Source organism: Anabrus simplex, chromosome 1 (assembly GCF_040414725.1).
Source record: "Anabrus simplex isolate iqAnaSimp1 chromosome 1, ASM4041472v1, whole genome shotgun sequence".
Lineage (NCBI taxonomy): Eukaryota > Metazoa > Arthropoda > Insecta > Orthoptera > Tettigoniidae > Anabrus > Anabrus simplex.
Genome location: NC_090265.1, coordinates 940,018,973 through 940,045,092, shown reverse-complemented (window position 1 = coordinate 940,045,092; position 26,120 = coordinate 940,018,973). Strand labels below are relative to the sequence as shown.

The 26,120-nt window shown below is 38.1% G+C and overlaps 1 protein-coding gene across 2 annotated transcripts in view; it reads left to right on the top strand.

Annotated features, from left to right (window-relative positions):
• Helz (Helicase with zinc finger) overlaps window positions 1-26,120 on the top strand; it is a 454,315-nt gene that overhangs the window by 291,130 nt on the left and 137,065 nt on the right. For both annotated transcript variants that reach the window (XM_068225301.1, XM_067136674.2), the window contains exons 14-15: window positions 13,270-13,416; window positions 20,695-20,878. In XM_068225301.1, the coding sequence (XP_068081402.1) occupies window positions 13,270-13,416; window positions 20,695-20,878 (331 nt within the window). The remainder of the gene's footprint in view (window positions 1-13,269; window positions 13,417-20,694; window positions 20,879-26,120) is intronic.

Sequence of the window (26,120 nt, the reverse complement as noted above, 5' to 3'; positions counted from 1 at the left end):
TCCCCAGTGATCATAGATTATTGATTGCAGATGTAAATCATGTGGCTAACACAACCCAGAAGAAAAGAAAAAGAAAACGTAAAGTGAAGTCTTGGAAATTAGAAGCCAATCTGAAGGAAGAATATAAAAAATAAGGATACAGAGATACTTACCAAAGGGGAAATGAATACAGTAGAAGAAGAATGGAAAATTTTTAAAGATACTTTGTGGGTGAAGCTCCACTTATGTGGAGTAACAGGATCGACCATGAAATAAAAAGAAATACCTTGGTGGAATGACAGTCAGGTTGGCTACAAAAGAGAGATATTGGGCAAAAAACATGCTAGACAAAGAAAAGCAAAGAGATGCACAAGATCCACGTGGCCAAGAAATGACAACTTCACAAACTCTACAGGGCAAAAAAACTTACAGCTAAAGAGGATAGTAAGAGAAGAGAAAGAGAGAAAATGAAATGAGTTTGTGGAAAAGTTGGAAGAGGACAGTAGAGGAAATAAGAAACTTCTTTACAGTAAACAGTCGAATCAGCAAAGCAATAGATTTTTACCTCCAAGCAAGACAGCTACTATGGGATAAACAAGTACCCCTCAAAACCAAGGTGACACTGTATAAATCACACTACACCCCTGTCCTCACATACAGCCTGGAAACCACTACATTAACAAGAAAGGACAACTCGAAACTCCAAGCAGCAGAAATGAAGTTCCTACGCACAATGATCCAGAAGACCAGGAGGTATAAAATCAAGAATGAAAAAGTCAGAGAAGATGTAGGACTAGAAGATTCCTTACTCCAGAAGATCCAAAAGGCAAGACTGAAGTGGTTTGTCATGTGAAAAGAATAAGTGCCAATAGGTCTGCAAGAAAGGAGTATGAAAGAGAAATAAGAGGAAAGAGACCAGTGGGCAGTCCTAGAGAAAAATGGACAGACTTAGTGAAGAAGGATGTAGAGGAGAGGCCAGGATTGGGAGCGGATTGTGAACGAAGAATGGTTCATGGACCGAAGAAAATGGAAGGGGCTTGTATACCACACCTGGGAAACTGGAGTTTGGTCGATGATGATGATGATGATGATGACGATGATGATAATCAGGTCTACTTAGTATCTCCTGAGTTATTTATTGATTCTTAGGTGATCTTTCCTTTCTTCCTAACATTTCTTCAGCAGCCCTACTGACTTTGTCCATTCTTCCCCTATTGTGTTTCCTTCAGCCTTTTCATTTAGTCCTTGTGAAACATGTTCCTTGAAACAATCCCTTACACTCTTTTCTTTCAACTTGTCTAGATCCCATCTTCTTGCATTCCTTCCTTTCTTCAGTTTCTTCAATTTCAGATGGCATTTCATGACCAACAAGATGTGGTCAGAGTCCACATCTGCTCCAGGGAAAGTTTTGCAATCCAACACCTAGTTTCTGAACCTCTGCCTAATCATAATGAAGTCTATTTGATACCTTCCCGTGTCTCCAGATCTCGTCCACGTATACAGCCGTTGTTTGTGGTGTTTGAACCAAGTATTAGCAAGAACTAAATTATGATCAGTGCAAAATTCAACCAGCCAACTTCCTTTTTCATTCCTTTGTCCCAATCCATATTCTCCTACTGTATTATCTTCTCTTCATTGGTCTGCCACTGCATTCCTGTCTCCCTTCACAATTAGATTGTTGTCACCTGTTACGAATTGTGTTAAATCTTCTAACTCTTCATAAATTCTTTTGATTTCTTCGTCACCTGCTGAACTAGTAGGCATATAGACCTGTACAGTTGTGGTGGGCATTGGTTTGGTGTCTATCTTGACAACGATAATCCTTTCACTATGCTGGTCATAGTAGCTTACCTGCTGCCCTATTTTCTTATTCGTTTTTAAACCAACTCCTTCATTTCCCTAGTTTGATTTTGTGTTGATAATTGTATAGTCGCCTGACCAAAAATCCTGTTCTTCCTGCTGTTCCGAGGTATCTGTGGAACAGCAGAGGTGAAAGAAGTTGCTGGGTGGAATAGGTCTCAACTTACGAAATTAAAGTTAATTTAAAACTTTAACAAAGGTTATATTTTCTTTTCAAGATAAATAAATAACAGAATATAACAGGTACCAAGTAGCAGATCAACAAATTAAGAAAGTACAATTACAGTTTGTTACTGGATTTGGGCTTCGAGCCCCAGACTCGTAATCCTTGAGCTATGAGCCCAACTTTACCTATATACAAGGTACAACAAAGGGGCAGAAAACCCCAATCATGCCAAGGAGCACTTGCTCCCAATTACCCAGTAAAGCCTCCTCGAGGCACACAGAAAATCCACTTTTAAGAAAGAGCAAACGCGCTCTCAAAGATCAAGCCTATTCAAAGGCCACACCAAACTCCACCTTCAATGTGCCCTCCAGGCACACAAGAACAGGGGTAATAATACCCAATCTACGGAGGCCTATTAAGTAAAGAAACAGGTCAATTACATGGCCCAAAATTCTGAGTTGAATGGAGGCGTAACTTGCACTCCTAATACATTTTTAAAACCTATTTGGCACTAGGCCGCTTATGCAAGGGCTAATCCCATACTACGGAGGTGACACGATAAAAAAACTTATTTACATTACGAAGGGAGAAAAAAAAGGGAATGAAAACATAGTCACCTCAGAACAATATGAGTGGGAGCTCGAGAGGGTTAGGCACTCTCTATCCCAATTTATAGTTAAAAAGCCAAAATTTTACCAAATGTCTATAACATTTTAAGGATAGGTTACATGAGAAAAGTGTCGAACCTGCCCCGAGGGTTAAACTGCTGAGCTAGCAAGAAATGAAGTTATTAAACGGCCATTACCTTATGGATGAACTGCTGCCCGAAGAAAGAGGCGCTTCCCGCCCCCTGCTACATAATCACACTAGGAGAGGTGTTACTGAAGTGGCCCCGAGACCTAAAAATCAGCAGTTTATATACCCTCGTGGAAAATTCGAGACGTTTCATGAATGATTACAACCTGCCCACAAAATTTTATTGGGTAACAGCGAAAACTAATACACCAGATGAAGATGAAGAAGAAACACCTTATTGGTGGAAAATTAATTACAGAAATTCCTCATTGGTCAAGTTCAAAACTGGCGGAAAGAGAAGGGTTCTACTGCCAACCCAAACAATGACTGAAAGAAATTTAACAAAGAACAAACTTATGAATACCAAATTTCTTCAAAAAAAAAGTTCCTTCACTTCGCACTAGCACTAGGGTGCACAATTGTAGTTCTTAAGTAGTGCCATCTAGAAGAGAATGTTCACACTTCTTACTACAGAGAAAACAAAAACAAATCGAAATCGACATAGTTCAGAACACTTCAAAATTTACAGTAAAGACATCTTCTGAGAAACCTTACAATTAATGTGGTTGTTAAAGTTCAGGCTTTCTCCAGTAGAGGAGTTTCAACTGGCGCAATGCTTGAATTAGCGGCGTGGAGGTGCACCGCCCGGTACACCTGCCAACATACTACATCTAATGTCAGTATATCTATCACCCTTTCCAGATTCTCTAACCTACCACACCGATTCAAACTTCTAACATTCCACGCTCTGACTCGCAGAATGTTAGTATCCATCTTCCTGATGTTTGCCCCCTTTCGTGTAGTCTCCACCCGGAGATCTGAATGGCGGACTATTGTGCCTACGGAATATTTTACCCAGGATGAAGCCGTCATCAGTACATCATTCATACTGAAAGAGCTGCATGTCCTCGGGAGTTAGTTACGGGTGTAGTTTCTCGTTGCTTTCAGCCGTGTAGCAGTATCAACACAGCTAAGCCATGTTGAGTATTAATGCAAGTCCATATCAGCCAATCATCTAGACTGCCGCCCTTGCAACTTCTGAATGGCTGCTACCCCCCTTTTGATGAAATATTTATCAGTCTGTCTCTTGACAGATACCCATCCGATATGGTTGCACCTACGGCTTGACTATCTGCTTTATTGGAGCACAAAAGCCTCCCCACCGTGGCATTGTCGCATTGTTCACAGGGGAGGCCAAATCAAATATTGAAATATGTTCTAAGTTAAACCTAAATAATCTTGCATGCAAAAATTAATAACATACGAGCCCACTGCCACACTGAGGCAGAACGCTGGTAATTTCACAACAGAAAGGGCCTAAGGAGCTTGAATATAATATTTACAGTCATTAAAATTAAAGTATGGCTCCCTTCTGGGGACTTAATTTTCGAAATAAATGACTGTTTAAAAACTTCAGTTGAAGTCTGAGTTCACAGTATAGGTCCCAAGCTCCAAAAGGTTTAAATGGCACACGTAAAATTGCTGGATAATGAAGGGATCGGTTTCAATATATCGAACTGCAAGGTATCAATAAAATCGATATGGTGATATCTACTGTACAGTACATATGTCTATTGTTATAATGCAGTCAATTGGTGGATGAATGTCCTATGATATATATTGCAATTTTCATTGCAAAATTTATCAAAAATCACTAAATGGAGTATTGTATTGCATAGAAATTTACAAACAACAATAATTACATTAGAATCTGTGCAAAATGGCAAAATGACTAATTTGTTATATATCACGACTGTGAAACATTCGCAACTCATGCAATAGACATTAAAAACACGTATTTTGCATCTACTACGATATAATTTATGAGACTTTGTGAAAAACCCTTTCATGAAAATAAGGGGTCCCTACTGATAAGGAAACTGCATCCTAAAGAAGAAAAGTCAGGGAGAGGAAGAATGTTTGATAGGAAAACTCTGATAAAACTGAGAATGCCCTGGGAACTGAAGTCTTTTGGCGTACCTTAATATTTGTCAATCAGTATGCATCGGATGTTAAGGCATTGGAAAAGAGTATTTTAGGCACCAAAAAGGATCTAAAAAAAAAGAAAAAATAGGGCAATAAATGGCATTGAAATTATATTGCACAAAAAATTGTATATTCAAACTAGCTGTCATAACACAACAACACTTGAAAAATTAAATTATGACTAGTGTATTTATTAATCAGTATTCATAATTGCAGCTAAATTAACCATTCTCTTCCTTACAACTTTTTTTTTTACAACTTTATAAACATTGTCTTTAGTTAGAGATTATTCTTATTTTCACACCATGTTGTCTAATTGCGGAGTTGTGTCAAAAGGTTCTTATGCTGTCAACAAATTCAGATTCTTTGAATGATGGTACAGCAAAACAAAAAGCTGGTAAAGGCAAGGAAGAAATAGAAATTGCATGTCATCGTGCTGTCATAAAACATATGGGAGGCATGGACATCAGTCATCAGAAAAGAGAATTCTACAGGGTTGGGCGATCGTCTAAAAAAATGGTGGAAATTTATTTTTCCTTTTGTGATCAATGAGTGTGTTGTGAACAATTTCATTCTTTATGATACGAGTAACCGTCTAGCACATGGAAACAGACATCTGAACTTCCGGCGCAATTTGGTGCAACAGCTGATCGAGAACTTCATGTCTCGCAAATGTGCGGGCAGGAAAAGTTAACCCATCGGCTGTCCATCCCCTAAATTATTTCATTCTGTTGTGAAGATGGACGTGCCAAAGTGTGTGCTTTGTCTTTACAAATGAAAAATAGGGCAGCTTCTGGAAGAGGCAAACAAACAACATTCACGTGTAAACAGTGTGATCTACCACTCTGCAGGTCAGGGTGCTTTTTGGAATACCATCCGGAGCGAAATATGGATATTCAAACTTAGGGTGAATACACATTCATATGCACTAATCATTTAGGAACGAAATACCAAAGAAATTACATTTATATCTTTATTTGTTTGACTTCTAGTTATTTTCTTTTAAAGGGTGGTACAGTAAAAACTCGTTAATTCGAAGTCGTTGGGACTCGAAAATCGGACTTCGAATTACGTGATTTCGAATTAACCGCCAATTCGCAATTCAGAAGTACCAAGGTGAAGTACCAAACCTCGCCGCGTTACAAAATATTCTAAGGCCCGTTACTGCATGCAGTTAACCTTGATTCACAGTTTATACCTTCCCAATGCTATGAAAAAAAAAAGAACTATTTCCAAAATATATCCAAGAAGGTGCATTTACAGTATTCAAATAATGCACTTGGATATCTCACTGGCAAACATAACTTCACGCAACGAAAGAAAGAAAGAAAGAAAGAAAGAATTAGCACGATTCAAAGACGAGCAGAAATCTATGCTGGTTCCCATGTGCAAGTGCTTTATTTATTGCATTACTATACTGTATGCATTTTAGATGCCTTGTATTTACACAGAAAGTACCCGATGCCCTTAAAATCGAACTTTCCTACGACTCTATCCTTGTACGATTTCCCGCCATGGCACTTCTCGTTCTTCAGAAATGTAAACACTTGCCGCGTCACTAAAACCCATTAATACATGCAATCACCTCGATTCACAGTTTAAACCTTTCAAATGCCATGGAAAAAACTATTTCCGAAATGTGTCCAACAAGGTGCATTTACAATGTTCAAATAATGCACTTGGATAAATCTCTGAAAACATAACCTCGCGCAACGAAAGAAAAAAAAATCACACAATTCAAAGACGAGGATAAATGATGCTGGTTCCCCTGTGCAAACGCATTATTTTTTTTGGATTTCTGTACTGTTTGCATTTTTAGATGCTTTGTACTGGCATGGAAAGTGCCCGACGCCTTAAAACATTGTGGATTATCGAACTTTTCTATGACGAGAGGATAAAGTTTCTCGCTTCCATGTGCATTGCAACGCACTACAATGACCCCCATACCCCTACCCTTGTACGATTCACCGGCTGGCACTTTCTCCTTTAAAACCATAAGACCGTTTGGGCTCGCATTAAAAGAAAGCAATGCAGTTTCATCGGCAATGACAAAGTTGTTCGGTGCCTACGAATGTATTATATGAGCCATGCTTTTTTCGTCAAATGTCGGCATCGCCAGTGTTCGCAGATTCTGTTTTTCCGCACACTGCCTGTTGCACGATATTACGGCGTTCCTTAAAAGGTTGAATACAAAATAATTCCGATTTCATTCAACTTAGCAATCATGAAGCGAAATGTAGATGCACCGAAGTGAGTGTAAGTGCGTAAAGCTACCCTTTCATGTTCCGGAACACGCGTTATATTATGACGCGGATAAATTTCGAGTTGAAATTGTTTCGAATTAAAAGTCTGAATTTCGGTAATGGGGCCGACATTGTACTTCGAATTACGAATTATCTGTATTTCGAATTAAACGATTTGAATAACATGCAAAACTGTATCTCATGTTTCCGTGAACGAGAGCTTCTTCGAATTAGGCGGGATTTTGAATTAACCGATTTCGAATTATCGAGGTTCTACTGTATTTATGTTGGTGTGCGTATTAGCATTTAAAGGACTCTGTCAGAAATCATTGTAATTACGGCCGGGCATCCGCCTTTAAATGGGGTACGGCAAAGGGTTAATCATTCATAAGATGAGTATGTAGATAAAGTGGACAAGATAAGTGATGGGATAATCAAGATACAATTGATGACAGAGAATGGAGCTAAGGATTTCATTCATGCGAATGCACCCCAGACTAGATGCAAAGCAGTTGATGTGAACAAATTGTTGGAGGCACTGGAGAGAGAGAAATGATGGATGTAGAAGTGACTGTCATGGGAGACACTAATGCAATGGTGGGATGCAACAGAAGAGGAATGGAAGAAGAAATTGAGCAAATCTTAAACAGTTGTTGGATGTTGCCTTGCCGGAAGTAATTCTTGATGGAGACCAGAGAGTAACAAAAATGAAAGTAGGAAAAATAGTGAAAATGAAAAAAATGAGAGAAATAAATAAAAGTATGGAAATTAAAAGATACGGAAGTAAAAGAAATTCCAATATCATTGAAGAAACACATACTCAGAACTGAGGTAGAAAGTGTGGAAATGGAATGGTACATGTTCAGGAAGGCATTTGTAAGTTATTCTGAGAGTGCTTGTGGCAGAACAGCTGAAAGAGTGAAAGATAAAGAGACTTTTTGGTGAAATGAGAGTGTAAATGAAGCAGTGAAAATTAAGAAGAGAGTATGTCAGGTGTGGAATGGGGGTAAAATGAAAGAAAGTATCAGGAAGTGGAAAGAAGGTAAAGAAAGTAATAAGTGAAGAAAAGAAGAGAAGCTGGGAATGATTTACATGAGAGTTGGAGGATGATATATATAACAGTAAAAGGATGCTATATGGACCTGTAAGAAGGAAGAGTGTACACAAAACAGGTGAAAGGGAGAAAAGGAGAGAGAATGACACAAGCAGAGGAGATAGGGAAAAGATGAACTCTGAATATGAGGAAGGATGTAGACAAGATGAAAGAGGTAGAGTGTGAGGAGACAAAAGTAAAATCACAACGGAAGAAGTGGAAACTGCTGTCAAATAAATGAGTGTCGGAAAAGCAGCAGAATTGGATGAATTCAAAGCCAAAGATACCCGTCTCCCATAATCTCGAAAACCATAGATTAGGGAGAGGGTATTGTTTATTGTAATCGTTTCATAATTTGTGATGCATACAGTACACAAAAATTAGAAATAATAACCTGAATGAATGTTGAAATTGTGTTAATAAATGGAACTTTCAATGAATATTAACGTAAAACACGGATGATTAGAAATTGAACAGAGAAAAAATAACCTGAAATGAATATTGAAATTTTGTTGATAGATGGAACTTTAAAAGATAAACCGAAATATCAACAAATATTAACACTAGAATGGCGGAGAATCTGGCATTCCTAGAACAGCGTTAAGGGGTCATTTTGACCCATCATAAGAAATGCTTGGAAACGTTCAAACTAGAACACAATAAAACATGTATTTTTTTTATTGGGTTTCCACAACTTTATTTTACACATACGGACATGACATTAGTGTACGGACTTTTTGTATTACTTTTGGACACATGAATAATCACAAACAACTGCTACATGTTTCTGTTTCTCTAAGGAGTTTTCACAAAATTAACCAGTTGAACCCCTTTTCTTAGTTGTCCACATTGTAACAGTTATACATTTTCAGTAATTCTTTAGACAAATTAAAAACACGCTAAACACATTTTGCACACAACTACTTTTCGTGCACATTTTCCGCACACTGCTTTGAGATACTTGCTGCAGACATCGCTAGACTTGTTGCCTTTACACAGACCAACCTGGCACTTCTTCCGCTCTTTAGATGGACACGGTCCCACAGCCTCCTCCTCTTGTTGTTGTTGTTGTTGTTGCTGTTGCTCGTCCCGCCTTGTTAGTTCACTTGTCAGCTGGAGGATGAACTTCTTTTGCTTTATCTTCCTACCCGTTACTTGCTTATAAATGACCCAAGCATTGATAGCTGTTAGGTCTAGGATATTGTAAAAGACATGCATTGGCCACCTCCTGCATGCATCCTTGGTGGTATACTTACAGGCATTTGGTCGACCACTCGGGCTTGTTCGTCATAAATTGGGTAAATATGCACCTGGTTTTGCTGGGAAGTAATTGTTCATCGACTGTAATATTTTCACTTGGGCGGTAACAGTGAAAGCAATTTTCCATGAATTTGTCCCAGATTTCAGGGACAAGAGCAAACCTGTTAGCAGGCAGGCGCTCAGTTCAGGTTGATTTCTCGTCAAAATGGAGGAATCTGAGAAGCTCTCAAAATCTATCTCTTGTTATTGCATCCTTCATGAATTACTGTCCGCAAGAACGCGACCATAGTTCATCCACAGACGTACCTTTCAAACACAGGACACCACGGGTATACCTGATGGCAATCATAGCCTCCAACTCCTCGAGCGACATGGTCCAGTCCGTGAAGTTTTTTCTGAGCGTTTGGTTCTGTGTGTCATTTCATTAGACGAAGCATTGATTCATCAAAGAGGAGACGAGAGGCACTAATGGCAGTCGTGAACTCAGTGGTAAGAATATGTTGTGGGACATCCTAGCTCCCTCAGGACGTTCACTGAAGCCCGCCTTCCAGATGAAGAGTTCGAATCCAAGACCTCCCATTCGGTTCCGTCTTGGGCAACCATCTTCACTGATGAAACACCTAACTGAGACTGAGACATTTGGAGATAGATTAGCATTTTCAACTTATCCTGCGCATAATTCATCCTCTGTCTCGTTGTGGTCTTTGTCCTCACTTGTCTCTCCTATCTTAAGCAAAAAATCACCATCTGAATCAGATATTTCACCTTCAGACTCAACGTCTGAATTTTCTAACATACGAGACACCTCATCAGCAGAAAGTCGATCATAGCACGACATGCCTGTAAGAAGAAAACTTTCTAAATGATGAGATGAATACAATAATCCTGCTAACTGGAATACTCATCTGACAGTAATAATGTTATTTGATTTACGTCGCACTAACTATTCTTTTACGGTTTTCGGAGACACCAAGGTGCCGGAATTTTGTCCCGCAGGAGTTCTTTTACGTGCCAGTAAATCTACAGAGGTGAGTCTGACGTATTTGAGCACCCTCAAATACTAAGGGACTGAGCCAGGATCAAACCTGCCAAGTTGGGGTCAGAAGGCCAGCGCCTCAACCGTCTGAACCATTCAGCCCGGCTCATCTGACAGTAAGAGCTCAAGAATACTAGTAATAATGGCTGGATACACACTGTTGTCTGACAATGCAAACTGCTATAATAAGGAATATTATACAAGTGTCAAAATGACCTCTCCCGCTGTCCAGGATATGCCATATCAGAAATCAATGAAAATGTAAATACTGTATTGTGCTGGGTGTGATACATCACCATGAACGGGATGAAAAACAATGAAAAGTCAAGATATTTGAAGAGAAATGGTGCAAGAGTGGGCACGTTATTAAAGAAAAATTGAAGGTGGGTGTCATTTTGACCCCTTCCGCTGTTCTAGTGTTAATATAATACCTTGAATCTACGTACCTAATGGCTCTAGACTTCAGCAGAGTTATATTGTCTGGATTACCTTAGGCACAATTCAGTTCCTGACTGACAGGTATCACATCATTTCCTTCCCTCAGTTTCCTGCTTCACATTCCCATAATAATGTTAAATAATTTTGAAATTCTGCCTGGATGCATCCATTCTCTGTTCAATAAATTTACAATGTTATACAGCTGATTTTCATTATCAATTTTTCTTACATCATCCTCATCTATAAATTTCTCTCATATTTGCTTTATCTCTGAACAATCTTTTATAAGGTGTACCCATCCCATTTCTTCAGAACACTGTAAACATTTATTTTCATCTCTGTTTTGTCTATATGCTTTATTTTTGTGTATCCCCATTAACCAATTATACCCCCCATTCTCTTATTTGTTATAATCTCTACATTTATCCTCATTCTCCCATTTACATTATAAAATTCTTCTAATGACCTCTTACTTCAACATTATGCAGCAGTACATTGCTTTTCATTATCCTTAACTCTTAGGACTCATCTTCTCAATAGTCTCTTTTCCAGCAATATCCCATACCTACCATTTCCAACGTGTTCTGTACCTCATCCACCCAGTATCCTTGGTTCTGATGTTTCATTTGGTGTTGGTATGCTATCTGTAATACTTCGTTGCCACCTTCTCCCAGCTTCAGTCTCAACCAGTATTTAATTATCTTTTTAATGATATCCACTTACAGACTTACATTGTTGCACATCATTCTCACTCCACAGTTAGCTGTACGACTGAGTAGTCCCATCATTATTTTACCAAATCTACTCGTAATTGTATCAAGTGAATCAACCCTCTCTTCAACTCCCCAGATTTCTGCTCCATACAACACTCTAGATTTAACTAATGCATTAAAAACATTTTTGTACACTCTGTAATCTTTGTTGGGCATCTTTTTATCCAATATGTTAATGGCTGACAGTGCATTCACACCCCTTAGTTTAGCTCTTTTTATTTGCTCTGCCCATTTCCACTTAATATCAAACCCAAATATTTTACTTTCTTGACAACTTCTAATCTTGTCTTGCCCATCCACCAGTTTTCATTCTTTGACAAGTTATATCCTTTTTTTTTACACAGCATTACCTTGGTTTTCTGTGCATTAATTTTTAAATTATACTCTTTACAGTAATTTACCACTAAATTAATACCATCAAACGGGGTTACTTGGGACAGTTTTATTTTCCAAACGCCTCTACAACCTGGAAATTAAATGTCACTTTCTTTGGTTTTTTTTTCTTTTTTTTTTTTAATACACAAACCCTAGTGACCGTATGTTAATATCCATCTTTATCAATTAATTAATGTACGGCTTTGGATTTTACCCAAAAAGTACAATTTTGTTACCGTCCCAAGTTACTCTTGAGATGGTGTAACTTGGGAAAGAGTAACTTGGGACAGTAACTTAATTTTCATAATACTCTTCTCTTTTGATGTCTCTGTCCCATGTTAAAAAATATCTCGGTTATGTGGGACACTACAATGACAAATTAAAAGAGAAATAATTGTCAAAATAAATGCAGTTATCTTTTAATTATTATGTAATTCCTTAACTCATTGCGGACCGTGGACGGCGTAAGATGTTTAAGCTTGCTCCTATGCTTCGGGCCGTGACACAAATCCTGCAAAATCTCTTCATGAATTCCAGATGGTGACAGAATTTTTCAACAAAACTTGCCTCCTCACCGCACTTCAAAGAAAATTAAGAAATTCTTTGGTGGTAACAGTATGTGTGTGAGTGATCAGGGAACTCCCCTGTCATTAATTCCATAGGAAACAAGTGTACTATTTTGAAAAGGAGACACAAAATTGGACTGTTCTATAAAAATGTATGTTATTTTCATGTTTTTATTAATTTGCAGAGGACAGTGGTGATTAATTTTTATTATATATTTAATCCTGCTCAGTTACTTTATCATTGCCTTTTACAATAATAATAATAATAATAATAATAATAATAATAATAATAATAATAATAATAATAATAATAATAATAATAAAAAGAAAATTTTGAAGCTCCTAGTACCTTAATACAACCAAACAACCAATATACCAGAATATACCAATATACCTGATTTTTTTCTCAGTGTTGCAACTTTGATCTGAAGTTTTTAATGTCTTAAGTTTCAGGCTTAAGTGCTAAGATCAGCTGAGTTTTGAATTTTTACAACAATATACTGTACATAACAACAGAAAGGATCCTTTTTCTTCATTACATTTACATTATATTACATATAACTCTGTAGAGTTTCATTATGGTAGTTATGGCTTATGTTATCATTACCATAACTTAAATTGGATGATATGTGTGAGAGTTACATTCTATTTAATTTTTTGTTTTTTGTTATTTATACATTGTGTACTTTTACATTACAGTTTACTTCAGAACTATTCTATGATCAGAAGCTCATCAGTAGCGGCAAACAACCTCGTCATGAGAAATTTTACCCTCTCACTTTCTTCACTACCCGGGGCGAAGATGTACAGGACCTGAATTCTACAGCATTTTACAACAATTCAGAGGTAAGAAATGTTTTTTAAGAACCTTTTGACAATACAAATTCTGTAAGTGAAATAAAAGCAACTGGATATATCTGCACGTATATAGTTTTGAGATTAGGTTGTAGCAATTAAGTTATATTGTTTATTTAAATACTAGTGTAGTAAGATTCAGCAATCCTGCACGAGATAGCGGTGAAGACAGGATTACACATATCGTACGACAAAACTAAGTACTTGGAGACTCGCAATCTCGGAAACCCCACTTTGACGACCATACATGGAACGATTGGGAGAGTCAATCGCTTCTGCTATCTTGGTGAATGGGTCCACCCCAGTGGCAGAGAATGTACATCCATCTTAGAAAGATGTAACAAACTCAATGCAGAGTACCAACTATCCCACAACCATTATAATAAGAGGTGCATTTCGAAAAATGCTAAGATCTGTCATTACAAAACTGTTGTCAGACCACAGTTTTTGTACGTCTCAGAGACCCTCCTGATGAACAAAAAAGTCACCATGGATGATCTAAAGAAAGCCGAAAGACGTATCCTCAGGAAAATTCATGGACCGAGATTGCTCCCAGATGGAACCTACAGACTTAAATCAAACTCTGAGCTGTATCGACAGTTAGAATCAGCCAATACCAGCATGCGACGTAGGGGGCTTTTCTACGGACACCTACAATGAATGGACAGCAACAGACTTACCAAGAAGATCTTCTCTTTGGTTAAAAGCTACAAGACTGGAAGCTTGTGGCTTAATAAAGTACAGAAGGACTTGGATTTGTCTGGGATTACAGACATTGATATAGAAGATCGTTCCAAATTTTGTGCTATGGTACAGTCTTGGACCCCACCACCTCGAGTCTCTAGAAGTCGGAAGCCCCTTTCACAGGAGAGAAAGGAGAAATTATCAGCAGGGCTCAAGAGATATTGGGAGCGAAGAAGAGCATCGAGGAAGAACTAAATTCAGCCATGTCAGTTTTTCAGTACTTCACAGAAATTGACCAAGCATGCTCAGAATGTTTTAAGCAAATCTTGAACACTGGGAAGTGTTTGCTAATGGAAATGTCATTAAAATATGTTTTCATTTGAATTCCATTTAGTCCTCTCCATTTCAAGATATGTCAATGAAATTTCATAATCAAAACTGGGGACCCTTACCAAACAAGGTTATGTAAATACCATATATTTTAAATGTCTTTTAGGAGAGAGATTTTTTTTTCACTTCCTTATGAAAACATTTAGAAGCATTTATCTACCAATTAGGTACACTTTTCTCAGAAACTTGTGGTCAAATTCCAACAAAATTTTTATACGTGATTTCTAAGACCCTGTTTGATATAGTGGGTGAAATAGAGTTACAGTCTTCCTCCTTGCATTTTAAAAATAAAATTGTTGACATACATAAACATTTTTACAAAATTTTGAGTAACTTTCAATTTTTTCTGGATACTGTTCTGCATATAATCACTATTTATAATCATTATAAAATATCAAAGTTAACAGTGCTGATGTAGTTATTTTATTATTATTAATTATATACAGTCGTATCAGCACACACTTTATTAAAATATAACCGGTTTTTGGACACTAAGGTCCTTCATCAGTGTTTAAATTTAATTCCACATGAGTGTGTCGTCAAAATTAGTTAAAATGAGTTTAAAATGTAGCCCTGTTGACATCAACTGTAAAAATAAGAAAAAGAAAAAACAAGTGTAAAAGTGTGAAAATAATTCATATAAACTTACAATGTTGTTGTAAAAGGTATGGACATACCATAGGAAGGGCTGGCTTTTCCTCAGGCTCAGGCTGTTGATCGAGTACTGACAAACGTTCAGCTTTAAGTACTGAACTGCACTGCAAACACATGATGTTACGTCACCTCAAGGTTGCGTTGGAAGCACCTGATGTTACGTCAACTCAAGATTGTAAACAAAATGTTGCTTGCGACTGTTTCATTTTGAAATTTTATCTGGATCCCTTGCATGCGCCAAAAATATTTCAATGTTTTCACGTGTATTTAATTCAAATCCATAATTACCCTTAAAAGTTAATTTCATGTCCTTTTTGATCCCTAAAAAGCTGTGGTTATTGTTGTAAATATGTTCAGTAAAAGCTGAATATCTGTTGTACTTTATTGCCTTGAAATGTTCTTGATATCTTTGATTTAAGGTTCGCCCAGTTCTTCCTAACACTCCCATCGTTAAAGCATATGACAGCATCAAATACTGCAAGTTTTAAAGTTTTTATTCCTATGAAAACAGTTTTGGGTACCCTTTCCCATATGCAATGGTTGAAGATTTCATTGGGGTTCTGGGTACGACCATGTAAACATTTAGCCAGCAGCTTTGGATCACAGAGTTCTCTGTACACATGCTTTATTTCTGACAGAACTGCTTGAGATGATGAGTGCTTATGTGAAAAAGGTGTCGCCTGTTACCTGTGCCTTTTGGCACCCACACCAGGAGTCCGCCCCTTTTGGGCAAAGTTCATGGAGGCACTAACAGGTACATTCGTAGAGTATTCCATTATTTCACTACAACTGGCTCTGTTTCCTTCAGTAGCAACACAGGAATAATACTTTCCCTTCCCAAATTTCTTAATTCTGCCCATATTCGTAAACTAGATACACAATATAAGAGCAAAACTAATAATATCACGTTGCTTTCACCAACTTTCTAACCAAAACACACCTCATGTAAACATACAAGTGACAGGCGGGAAATAAGCTGTTCATTTGTTTTCATGGCCTTCATAACTACTCTTTAGTGGCCAGAGATACCAACCTATCAGTTGTCATTTACCTAAGACTCGTAAATAAAGAGAATTGTTCCAACTGCAGCAGTTACATTTGCAGATCATTTGCAGGCTTGAAAGGAGGGCGTGGCTGTACAGACGCCATATTTAAAAGACAGATTTGGGGACTTTAAATTGTAATAATGTAAAAAATAATTATATATGCATGTAGAGCACACTCCAGGCAATTATATCACACCAAAAAAGAAAATTCGAATTTTTGACCACAAAACACTTCCCATTGTCCTTGAGCAAATCTCAGGTCCGTTGGAAACAACTTCGCGAACATAATGGAGCTCAATGGTTAGCTATCAATATTAATGGGGCTTTATGGAAGAAAGAAACTAAAACTACCCTAGTCAGGAGGGATAGGATGGTGTTACTGGATGATTTCAATGTGAGAATTGTAAATAAAACTGTAAAATTGTAAATAAAGTTGATGGACAGGTGTGAGGAAATATGGAAGCTAATAGGAATGACATGAAGCGTTTACTGGACTTCCATGTTAGTATGGGATTAGCAGTCGCTAATTCATTCCTCAAACCACTACACATGGTAGAGTGTAGATCTATTACTAGATCTTTAATAGACTCTCTCGTACTGAATTCGTATTTAGATCTCTGAGAAATGTCTGGGTATATGCTGGCTTTTTGATGGTACAGAGTACATAAACCCTAATTAAAATGACAAGTATTGTAGGCTTTTGAACTTGTGTATGATATTCTAGCAAAATGTTCTTACCTGCCTTTTATTGTAAATCTCCTTCATTGAAAACTGTAAATTGTTATCGTCAGCCGCTACTCGTTTTCGAGAATACGTTTTTCTCCTGCAATTCTTCTTAAAGTATGTTGGCTCTGTGGAGATGTTGCTGATGACTGATCAAGCCAATCTTTGCATGAAGCATGCGGCCGCATAGGTCTCATCTAAAGGTGGGTGGAGGACGTGGTTGGATCGGACGTAATTTACTCTTTTCTTGGGTTTCAATTCTTGTCTGCGACATGCCTGCTCAAACCATGAGACACCTTCTGCAGTAGCTTTGCGCCAAAGAACATGGTTTTGTGCAGTTGTTGGTGGTGCTATTGTAATCTTCTTAAGCTGGTCTTTATAACGTTTCGAAGGAACACCTTGAGGCCTTTTGCCATGACCAGTCTCATGGTAGAGAAGTTGTTTAGGCTGTCTATCATCCATACGCTGTATGTGACCAACCCATCTAAGCCGATGAGTGAAGATGAAGGCTTCTGTTCATATATGCCTTGTCAGCAACTGCCACATTGCTTATGTAGTCATCCCATTTGATGTTCATGATGGATCTAAGTTTCTGCTGATGGAAGCATTCCAGTTTCTTTATGACACGACGGTAAAGCGTCCAAGTTTCACATCCATATAAGTAATGTTGTTATAACTACATTGAATTTTTATTAGTACTAATAGTCAAAAATAGAATTTACAGACATACCAAGTCTCCCAATTTAAGCGGGAGACTGCCGATTTTTCATCGTTCCTCCTGATCGCCGGGACCGATCTTCCAATTTCCAGAGCAGTATCAGTAATTTTCGTATTATTTTAAACTCCTGCGGATTTCCTCGTTCTATCGATATAAGGCTTAGTATGGCTGGTCGATAGTAGTTCTAATAATGATACCAGATGGCAGTACGGGGCATGGTGGGCAGTCATGTGCTCCTCTTTGACCTATAATACAGTCATTCTCTTTGCAAGCGAGTAACGTAACCTCAGAAGTAGCACGCCATGGTCGTCTACCCGGGCTAGGACCTGCAGAAGTGCTTGTGTTGTGTCTTAATATTTGTTTTGGCCAAAATGTCGAAAAAGAAAAATGATGCAGTGTTTAAAGGTGCTTATAGGGAAGAGTTTCCGTATTTGAGTGAATCCAGGAAGGGATCAATCTTCACATTCTGTACTATATGTAGGTGTGACTTTTCGGTTGCGCATGGCGGGAAGTGCGATATACTCAAGCATATGCAAACGAAAAAACATAAGGAGAGAGTGTGTAGAAAGAAACCAGAAACTGAACTTTTCATGCAGAAACCAAGATGTAAATCCTCTGGCGAATGCCGAGGAATTATTTACGTTATTTATCATAGAACATAACCTGCCTGTAAATTGTGCTGATCACGTGGGACCTTTGTTTTGCAAAATGTTTCCTGATTCAGAAATCGCTAAACAATATAGGTGTGCTAGAACAAAAAACAGCGGCTATCATTACAGAAATGTGCATTGAAGAAAGGGTGAAAATTGTATCACATTTGCAGGTGAATGCATTTTCTATTGCTGCTGATGGTAGCAATAGAAGCGACTTGAAAATATATCCCATTGTTGTAACAATTCAGAGTTGTCTACTCTCTGTGCCTAATTTAGAAGGGGATGCTACTGGAGCTAATATTGCCAATCTTTTGCTCTCAACTTTTCGGGAATTCCGCATTCCATTATAAAACTGCCTAGCTGTTGGTGCTGGTAATGCTCCAGTAATGGTAGAATTAAAGAATGGTGTGGCAGGATGTTTGAAGCAGGAAAATAGTAACATAATCATCGTCGGCTGCTCTTGTCACCCAATTAATCTTGCTGCAGAGAAGGGTGTGGTGTGCTTGCTCATAAATGTAGTTGAAAGTATAATTGATATATTTTATGATCTGGCAAGGAGTGCAAAGAGGAAAGAAAAGTTCAGAGAATTTCAGACTTGAGAGATCAGGAAATTCTGAAGCATGTGCCTACTCTATAGTTATCACTAAGAAGGTGTTTAGATAGAATTTTGCTGCAGTGGGACCCTTTGGTTACTTTATTCAGGAGCAAAATTGTGAGTAAGGATTCTCAGATGGGAACTTTGAAGACTTTTCAAAATTCCTAAGCACAGTTTAAGTGCAGATGTGTCTGGTTTGTCTGAAAAGGTGAAGGATTGTCATAACATTTCACCACACTCCTCAGTTAAAATGAAAACCCAGTCATCAGTTTCACAAGAAAAAAAAAAATACTACTGATGACACTAAGAGCCATGCATTGCCATGTGAAGAACGACTGTTCATATTCCTTTCATCAAATTTACATAAATCTTTTTGCCTTTTTCTCTCAATGTTTATGGATATCTTTGAGAATCCATACATAGCTCTTCAGTCAAGTATGCTGCACATCCACTTATTGAGGTCAGTTTTGGAGGAACTATTGAAGAATGTGATGGCAAGGTTTGTGAAACCACACGTTATTAGAAGCTCCTCCTCTCTCCTTGATGTAGATTACCATACTCCAGCAAATCAAAAGGATGATTGTGATCTGGTAATAGGGAATTCTGTGTTTGTTTTAGTGAGCACTTTATAGTCTTAGGAAAAGTGCATGTTCTTTAAGTCTGTTAGAAAGTGTTTCTCTTCATCATATGACTACATGGTACACAAATTTCCGTTCAAAGATAAAGTTTTAATTAATGCAGAAATTACAAATATTTCTGCTATAAGTAAGGCATCATTTTCTAGCCTTAGATTTTTCATTAACAAGTTTCCGAACATTCTGACTAGAGAAACGGAATATTTAGATGAAGAAACTGATATTCTGCACTCCCAGTTCTGCAACTTCCAGCTCGAAGAAACAGACCTGGCAAAAGGAAGAATTGATATTCGATGGGCATTGGTAGGTCAGATGAAATCAGCGATGGTGTACTTAAATATGACAGACTCTCTAAGGTGATGCTTTCTATTTTATAAATTCCACATAGCAATGCAGAATGTGAAAGGATTTTTAGCAGAGTCACAAAGACAAAAACACAGTTCAGATCCTTGCTGTCTGAACAAACTTTGGAGAAACTTTTAACATTGAAATCAATTCAGCAAGGTAAGTGCTTTGAGCAAAAATTTAGTTCCGAGTTTCTGAAGAGGGCTAAGTCAGCTTCGGATGAGTTGAACAACAATTAGTCATAATGTGATCACCATGTTGAAGGATGAGAAGTCACTTGTTCCTAGAGTTCAGGTATGTTCAGTATTTAGTATTCACATATAAATGATGAAAAATATATATATGTAGGCCAAATAGAATTGTTAATGTATTGAATTATAATGAATTAGTACATGTTCTGTCATCAGAATACGTAATACGTTGCGATTCGCTGCCAAATTTCTCTGATTTTTTACTTTTGAAAGTTGGCATGTCTGAATATAGAATGCATAAACTGTTTTTTGCTGATATATAATATCTGTTGGCTACAACTTCAGAGATATTTTAATCATGTCATGGGGGAAATATGAGAGACTTGTATTGATTTAAGAAGTGGGGTTAAAATTGTGCCCAAATGTTTTTGAAGTTATACTTTTGGATGGGGTAATTTATAGACAAAATACTGTATTATATGGGGCTAAGTTTCGTACAACATTACATTTTAAACCTTTGAAATGTTCATAGTTTTTCTGAAGAAAAAATTAAAGTGCTCTGTAAAGTACTGATATTTTGCTGAAATATATTTCTGTATGTTTGTACTAAAGCAATATATGTATTTGTATAACAGGTATATGAGGTGGTAGAGAGGGTGTGCGAATTGAGAAAGAAGTGGCCTGTTGCCTGGGGAAAAATGGATGATCAAAGTATAGGCATCATGACTCCTTATGCAGATCAAGTGTTCCGAATTCGATCTGAACTTCGCAAGAGGAGAATGGGGGGCATTTCGGTGGAGAGGGTTCTCAATGTTCAAGGTAAGTTCATATTTGCTTTTTTGGTATTGAGCCCTGGAAGTAGTAAAATAAAAGGACTAGAACAGTAAAACTACTAAGTGGCACTCCATGTCTGTTTTGATTACATTATAAAGCATGATAGAATGCTTTTTTGTGGAAGGTATGGTCTAGAACTTAAATATAGATTTGATGAGGACTATTTCATCAAACCAGACTCCTCTGACAGAAAGGCTTACAAGTCTCACCTGTGGAACTGAACTGCAATATGCAGATGACATTGCTTCTCCAGCTCATACACCTGAATGGCTGCCACTATCAGTTAACTGCTTCAGTAGGGCATATGCATGATTTAGCCTGACTATCAACATTCCAAAACCAAGATGACCCCTGATTGCAAGAAGACCCCCACTTTTTACTTTTAAAAAATTAAATCAGGCTTAAAAAGTGCTTTGTGAAATCATAATATATGACTGCCTTTCTTGTACAGTATGTATTTTTTAAGACTATCTTTGTCTTCACTCTAACGCTGAACATTGGCGGCTGCACAGTTATTCTTTATTTCCATAAGCCTTTCGTAACCATTAAATTAAAATTGGTATCACAATATCTGCAAATAACCTTACTCCTTGTGGGTGGGGTTAACTTCCAATAAGTAACCAGGGGAACCTGACCCCTACAGAGCGCGTCCCCAGGTGGCAGATAGGGGGCTCCTACAGTATGTAGGGCTGGTTGAAATAACCAATACAACCCGCGGACCAACAGGTAGCCCAATTCCTGGGGGTTTTAAAATACTGGGACACCCTCTCTCCAGGGGTCATAAATATGGAGGGCCCTTGCCCTGGGTTAAGGGTGAAGACCTCAACGGCATCTACGGCGGAGAAGATGGACTTCGGTACGACGGAGATGGCGGAAGAGGCAACCCATCCTTCTGGGGTGTACAGATGGAACCTACTGCCTTGTAGGACGAGGAAGGCATCCTCAAAGGCTAAGGGAGTAAACCCTGAAAGAAAATCCTCTTATGCGTTAGGCCTAGCAAGTCAGCAGGAGAGTATTGAGTATAGTTGCTTTCAATAAGAAAAAGAGCCTCGGAAAGAATATTATAGACCGGACTGACACGTCCTCTCAGACAATTGTAAAGTATGATGACCGTAAGGCTGATGATATACAATGTTCTGAAAGGAAACCCCAAATAAAAAAGAGACCCAAATACCGAATTGGAACTATGAACATTCTATCATTAACTGGAAAGTTAGAAGAACTCCGAGACATGATAGATAGAAGAAAAATATCAATATTGGGATTAAGTGAGACCAAATGGAAAGGGATTGGATGTGAGACACTTCGTGGAGGTTATAAATTATACTGGAGTGGACAGGAGAAGGTAGCGAAAAATGGTGTTGGATTCTTAATTAACGAAAGGACTGGTGCTACAGCTGAAGTTATCTGCAAAAGTGATAGAATCATTAAAATGTCCATGAAACTGGAGAACACTAAGTACACCATCATACAAGTGTATGCCCCACAGGCAGGCTGCAGTGAGGAAGACAACGAGAAATTTCGGCAAGACCTGGAAGATACTGTTAATGAGGAAAATGTTATTATTATTGGAGATCTAAATGCGCAAGTTGGGGTAGACAGACTTGGGTACGAGAACATCATTGGTCCACATGGATTTGGACAAAGGAACCCAGAAGGAGAACAACTATTAGATCTGTGCAGAAGAAGTGATCTTATAATAAAAAATACATTCTTCAAAAAAAGAGACAGTCACAGAATAACAAGGTACAGTTGGGATGGCCAGTATAGAACATTGATTGACTACGTAATTACAAATAAAGATGGTGGCAGGTACATCACAGATGTAAAGGTCATCCCTAGTGAAAGCATGGACAGTGACCACAGATTGTTGGTAGTAGACTTCAAACATAAGACAAATGAAATGCAGAAACTTATTACGAAAAAACCAAGGATTAAAACTTGGAAGTTGCAAGAAGTCCAAATAAAGGAACAATACAAACTAAGGATTCAACAGAGTTTGCCGAAGTGTGAAGTAACCAGCGTTAATGAAGAATGGAAGGCCTTCAAAGACACCTTTGTGGGAGAAGCCAAAAACCTATGTGGAGTTACAAGTTCTATCAAAAGAAAAAAGGAGACACCATGGTGGAATGATAGAGTGAAAACAGCGGTGAAAGAAAGAAACCAAATAAAGAAGGCACTGGACAAGGAGAAACAAAAACAGGGACAAGAACGAAATGAACAAGAAATACAAAGACTTCAAGGAGCATACAGGAACAAGAAACTTGCTGTAAAGAACATCGTAAGGGAAGAAAAAGAGAAGAAATAGAATGAGTTTGCAGACAAACTGCAAGAGGACAGTAGAGGAAATATGAAATTGCTGTACAGAGTAGTGAAAAACAAGCGAAGGGATCAAGAGACCATAAAAGCAATAGAACGTGATGATGGAACTCTGGCACAAGAAGAGGGAGAAATTAAACAAGAACTCAAGATCTATTTCGAAAAGCTGCTGAATGGAGATACAGAAAACATAACAACAGATAGAGGAGAGCCAAGTCGAGGAACCACAACTGAACCACCAATTACATGGCTTGAGGTTGAAAATGCGCTCAAGAGCATGAAGAAAGGAAAGGCAGTGGGCGTAGATGAACTAAGTGCAGATATGCTGAAAGCAGCGGGAGTTCCAGGAATCCAATGGCTCTATAGACTGCTCAACAAGATATGGGAGGAAAATACTATTCCTGAGGACTGGAAGCGCATCATTGTACCTCTGTTCAAGAAAGGAAGCCGACGAAAATGTACTAATTACCGTGGTATCACACTACTGTCTCATGTCCTGAAAATATTGGAAAAAATAGTAGAGACCAGAATCAGAGATATTGTTGAACCAATTTTGGAAGAAGAGCAGTATGGTTTCAGACCAGGAAGGTCAACTACAGACCTTATATTTGCAATTAGGATGCTAATGGAAAAATACTGGGAGAAGAACAAGCCTTTATTCCTAATATTTTTGGACATTGAGAAAGCATACGATAGTGTACCAAGGGAAAGAATTTGGCAATGCATGAAAGAACTTCAAGTGCGAGACAGCCTCATAGACAAAGTGAAAATGTTGTATAGTGGGAACAGAAGCTGTATTCAAGTAGGATGTGGTTTGTCGGACTGGTTTGAAACAAAGAGAGGAGTGCAGCAGGGCAGCTCATTGTCACCACTTCTATTTATTATTGTAATGGATGTAGTAATGAAATCTATTAAAAGGAAAGAACACGGAGATATCAAAGCCTTCACATTTGCAGATGATGTTGCGATCTGGAGTGACTCAGAAGATGAATTGGGAGAGAGAATACAAAGCTGGAATGAGGAGTTTAAGAAATATGGTTTAAACATCAGCAAGACCAAGACGGTGGTGATGAAAGTGTATGGGGAAGGAGCAGAACCAATAGTCATGTTAAATGAAGCTCAACTGGACAGCGTTCCAGTTTTCAAATACTTGGGTAGCGTTATATCAAATGACAACCTAGCAAAACATGAGGTGAACAATCAAATCAATAAGGCAGCACAATTTTACCACCAGGTAAGACACCTGCTGTGGGATGAGCAAATACCCATGAAAACAAAAATGACATTGTACAAGTCCTATTATACACCAATTCTTACATACAGTCTCGAAACTACAACACTGACCAATAGAGATAATTCCAAACTTCAGGCAGCTGAAATGAAATTCCTACGCACTATGATCTAGAAAACCAGGAAAGACAAGATTAGGAATGAGAAAATTAGAGAAGAAGTAGGAATAGACAATTCTCTCCTAAATAAGATTCAGATATCAAGACTGAAGTGGTTTGGTCACATGAAGAGGATGCCAGTAAACAGAACTGCAAGGAAGGAATTTGACAGAAAGGTAGAAGGAAGACGACCCGTGGGAAGGCCACGAAGGAAATGGATAGATTTAGTTAAGAGCGATGTAATGCTGAGAGGTCATGATTGGGACAAGTTGGTGGAGGAAGAATGGTACAAGGACAGGATGAGATGGAGGAGGCTCATATACCACACCCGGGAAACTGGAGATGGTTTAGGATGATGATGATCACAATATCGAAGAGAACCCATTGAAAATTTCCTGGCAATACTTGTTCCACATCTCTATAATACGACAATTCATCAGGAAAATATTCCCGCTGTCTATAAAAATGTTACTTTTACTGAGCACCAGGTACAACCAGCTGCTGCTAGATGTACATCTCGCTTTCTGGCTTGGGCCGACTTGAGCGGCTAGCGATGTATAATGCAGACACGGACGTTGAAGGTCAGTGAGTTTATTGCGCCGTGGTATGGCCATTCCGCCCTTGCGTTTTTCACGCACATACCTTCCAACAGCTTATAAATCTCATATTTTATCCCATATTGGCTCAACGCAACTAAGGTTAAGTTATAAGTAGGTTCCCACCTTCCAATACTTATCAATTTCTATATAATAGTTTTATTAATTACAGTAGAAGTCCATTATAGCGAGAATTCATAACAGCGAAAAATTTACTCGCTATAACGGATTGCCGTTATATCCGATTTTTGTATAGAAGTCGGAAAACCCCCATGCACATTAAAATTGGTATGAAACGGCAATCAGTTTGTTCAAAACTTGCATTTTCGCAGACGATATCCACACTACGGCTTACTTGTTTGTTATTTTTCGTAATCCAATACTATGTTGAAGTGTATGTTTAATTTCATTCTGAAAAAAAATATAGTACCGTATTTCTCCAAATCCAAGATGAACCCCACCTTTTCCTTGAAAAAAATTTAATCAGGCTCAAAAAGAACTTCGTAAAATCATATGAATGCCTTGTTGTACAGTAAGCCTACTCATTTTTAGACGCCAAACATTGACTTTCGTCATGCCGGGTTTTTTTTTTTTTTTCAGCTGCAAGCTGCAAAATTATTCTTTATTTCCGCAGGTTTAAGGACCATTAACTTAACATTGACATCATAATATCGAAGAGAACCCGTTGAAAATTTTCCGGCAATACCTATTCCATGTGTCTGTACAATACAATGATCCATCAGGAGATTATTCTTGCTGTCTGTAAAACTGTTAGGGTACCTTTATGCAGCGTCAGATGTAACCGGCTATCGCAGACGTTGAAAGTCAACGAACAAGTTTATTGTGCCACGGTATGGCCATTCCGCCCTTGCATTTTTCATGCACATACCTCACAATTTCATCTTCGACTACTTTAAAGCGTCC